The sequence below is a fragment of the Myotis brandtii genome, unplaced genomic scaffold (assembly GCF_000412655.1).
Source record: "Myotis brandtii unplaced genomic scaffold, ASM41265v1 scaffold1408, whole genome shotgun sequence".
Taxonomy (NCBI): Eukaryota; Metazoa; Chordata; class Mammalia; order Chiroptera; family Vespertilionidae; genus Myotis; species Myotis brandtii.
The window spans coordinates 202392-205924 of NW_005355029.1; the positions used below are offsets into that span (position 1 = coordinate 202392).

Sequence of the window (3533 nt, forward strand, 5' to 3'; positions counted from 1 at the left end):
ACCGCAGCCTGAACCTCTCCTGCCAGAGCCACACAGCTGGGCCCGCCTCCCACCGAGGCCCACGGGCGGCAGGATCCGCCCCAGCAGGGCCCCAGGGCATACTGGCCGGTCAGCAAGCGTCTGAGCTCACAGCAGCCCGATCCCACCGCCCCCGGAACCCTGCTCACCACAGCCCAGCAGCCAGGCAAGGACCCTGGACACGGGGAAGAAGGGAGGGGCGCGCAGCTCACCTGTCTCCTCCTCGCGGAAGTCGGGGCTCGGGCCGGTGGGCGTGCAGGTGCACTCCAGGTGCTCCTCCAGCCGCACCTGCACTTCTTTTAACTTTGGCTTCTTCCTGATGTACTCCACCTTGGCCACCTGCAGAGACAGACCCGCGTGAGCAGGAGGGAGCCTCTCCTTCCACCTCCGACCTCCGACCTCGGACCTCAAAGCTCCTCCCAGCGGAAAGGCCGGAGTGAAAACAAGCTTCAGACAGCGTTTGTGGTCTGGTTCTCTTTTACCTTAAAATAAACCTCACAGCCTTGGCTGGTTTGGCTCAGTGGATAGAGCAGCGGTTCTCAACCTGTGGGTCGCGAACCCTTTGGGGGTCGAACGACCCTTTCACGGGGGTCACCTAAGACCATCGGAAAACACATATATAATCACATATTGTTTTTGTGATTAATCACTATGCTTTAATTATGTTCAATTTGTAACAATGAAAATACATCCTGCATATCAGATATTTACATTACGGTTCATAACAGTAGCAACATTACAGTTATGAAGTAGCAACGAAAATAATTTTATGGTTGGGGGTCACCCAACATGAGGAACTGTATTAAAGGGTCGTGGCATTAGGAAGGTTGAGAACCACTGGGATAGAGTGTTGGCCTGCAGACTGAAGGGTCCCAGGTTCGATTCCGGTCAAAGGCACATGCCTGGGTTGAGGGCTCGATCCCTAGTGGGGGGGGGTGAGCAGGCAGCCAATCAATGATTCTCATCACTGATGTTCCTCTCTCTCTCTCCCTCTCTGAAATCAATAAAAATATATTTAAAAAATAAACCCCACATGCGTGCCAGTGGGTCTGAGGATGTGCTTCAAGGTGGGCGCTAGGGTGGGGGGCGAGAGGGGCGGGGAGAGTGGTGGTGAGGGAAGGTGTTTGAGTCCGTGTTTTGGGCGCATCTGGGGCAAAGGGCAACGCTCCCCAACGTGTCCCTGGTTATTATGGGGGAGCCTGGGCCGAGCCGGGCCTCCTGCTCCCGGGCCTCCCCCAGTTTCCAGTGTGGGGCTGACTCTGGGACCCAGCTCAGCGAGACCCCGAGACCCCCAGACTCCCGGGCATAATGGGGCACGGCGTTCTCCACCACGGGGGGCGGGGGGGTAGACATTCCAGAAACACCTCCTGCCAGTCCCCTGGCGAAGCACACACAACACTGGCCGCTTCCCATGCCCGTTTTTGTCAGAGAAACAAGCAGCGATTTACAACGCACCTGCTTCTGGGCCTGCTCGGGGTCCGGGTGCCCGCACCTCTGTCCAGACAGGAAATGGCACATGTCCCCCCAAAAACATGCTGTGAATATTAAATTCTCAGAAGCGTCCTCCACACCAGCCAGGCCCACAGAACGAGACATTTGCGCCCTAGAGCCCCCCGTTCCCGTAACCTCAGCCCCCAGACCCACACGGGAGCCCAAGTGGGGTCCCCATGTCCCTCCTCCCTTCCCCCTCTGTTTGCACCGTATAAAACAAACATCCCAACTCCCCACGACTGAGGGTGCCCGTGTAATGAACCACAGGCCAATGCACCCCAGAATCCAGCGGGGATGGACGCCACCCGCTCCAGACAGGGGAGGCTTGAGCTCTTGCCGCTCACCAGGAGGGACTGCCATGAGGCACGACGCCCCCAGGAGGCCTGGGGAGAGCCACGCCCGCAGGGGACGCCACCAGGTTACGTCCTGACTGACTGGCAGCGTCAGGGCAGAGCCCCCTCCGCGATGCCCAGCACGGACCGAACCCCTTGTGTGAGTCACGGTGAGGCTCACAGCCACCGAGGGCTCAACACGCCCACTTTACAGATGAGGAAACTGAGGCAGCCGACAAGGCTTGTTCCTTTGCTGGGAGGAGGCCTGGACCTGGAAACAGCAGGGGCCCCGAGCTGGTCCTTAACCAGGGGACGTCCTAACCAGAGGAAGTCCGTCCCTCGGGTGTGACGGCTCCGGGCCCCGCAGCTCCAGGCACCGCATGCCCAGCCCGGCTCCACAGCCATTCAGGACCGAGGCCAACCCCAGAGGCTCCTGGGCCTGATGGGCAGTGCCCCCGGGCCATGGCCAGCTTCCCGAGCCCAAGCTGTTCGCCTCCCTGCCCACCAGGGCCTCGGAGGCTCTCGCCGGAGACCTTCACCTCCAGGCCCTAAACTGGACCCATACAGCCATGAGGTCCCCAAGGGCCCCTAACTCTGTCCACGGGACACAGAGGCCGGTCCCGGGCACCACAGGGGGACCCACCCGACCTGCCTCCCAGGAAGCCCAGCAAAGCCGAGCTGGGTCCCAAGCCCCTGGAGCCCTGGGGTGGCCCAGGCTCGTGACTGAAGGACTTTGGTCCGTGCCCTCAGACAAAACGGGCGCCCCAACCTGCAGCTCCCTCCCCGAGAGGGGCTCACAGCAGCTCCTTCACCCTGACCCACCATGGCCTCTGCTGGGGGCCGGGGCCTGAGCCACTGGGCACGCCACCAGTCCTGGCCACCACCATCCTGACCCCGAGGCCTGGACCTGGGACAGGGCCCGGGGTCGGCCCACACGGTGGCCGAGGAAGGACACGCTCCTCAGGGAAGCCAGTTAGGGAGTGGACAGCAAGCACTGACCACAGCAAGCCCAGCTCAGGGAAGTCGACCCCTGGGCCCCAGCCTACCTCTGAGTGTCCCTACCTACCCTGGGGGGCCTGTGGGGGGCCTGAGGTCCCTGCTCCCAGATGTTGCCACCAAGCTGCTGCAGGGGAAGGGGGGCCAGGTCCCTGAAGAGGGGTGAGCACTGCTCCAGGCCCACATGGGGATGCGCGTAGGGGGCTGGCCTTCGACCCCAGCACGTCCAGACACCCAGGGCCTGGGGCCAGTGGGCAGGCTTCGGCCAAGTTCACTCTCCTGGGCCCCAGAGGGTGACCACGCCCAGCCGGACTGTTATCTCCGTTTATAAGACGCCTTTGTGACTCCAAAGGCTGGGAAGCCAGAAAGCCAGGGAGGAGCCACCCCCCAGGACTCGCACCTGCCCTCGGCCCATCCAGGACTCGGCCTCGGAGCCGAGGGCCCGCTCGGCCTCCACCCAGACGGAGCGGAACGGCCCCTCACAATGGCCCCCTGTTCCCACTGACCTTCTGTCCCCTTTCAGCCAGAACCCCAGTGTCTGGGCCGGATGTTTTCCTGCCAGCCCTCGAAGGGTGGGCAGGGCAGAGCAGGGCAGGGCGCGGGCGGAACCAGCTGCAGGATGGAGTCCCCGGCCCCTCCCGGGCTGACCATGACCCCACTGGGGCGATGAAGGCCCCAGGGGGAGGCCCTGGTCCA

General features: G+C 62.6%; 1 protein-coding gene across 1 annotated transcript in view; it reads right to left on the reverse strand.

Annotated features, from left to right (window-relative positions):
* PDGFA (platelet-derived growth factor alpha polypeptide) overlaps positions 1-3533 on the reverse strand; it is a 12696-nt gene that overhangs the window by 2581 nt on the left and 6582 nt on the right. The window contains exon 5 of the mRNA XM_014535265.1: positions 231-359. Within this exon, the coding sequence (XP_014390751.1) occupies positions 231-359 (129 nt within the window). The remainder of the gene's footprint in view (positions 1-230; positions 360-3533) is intronic.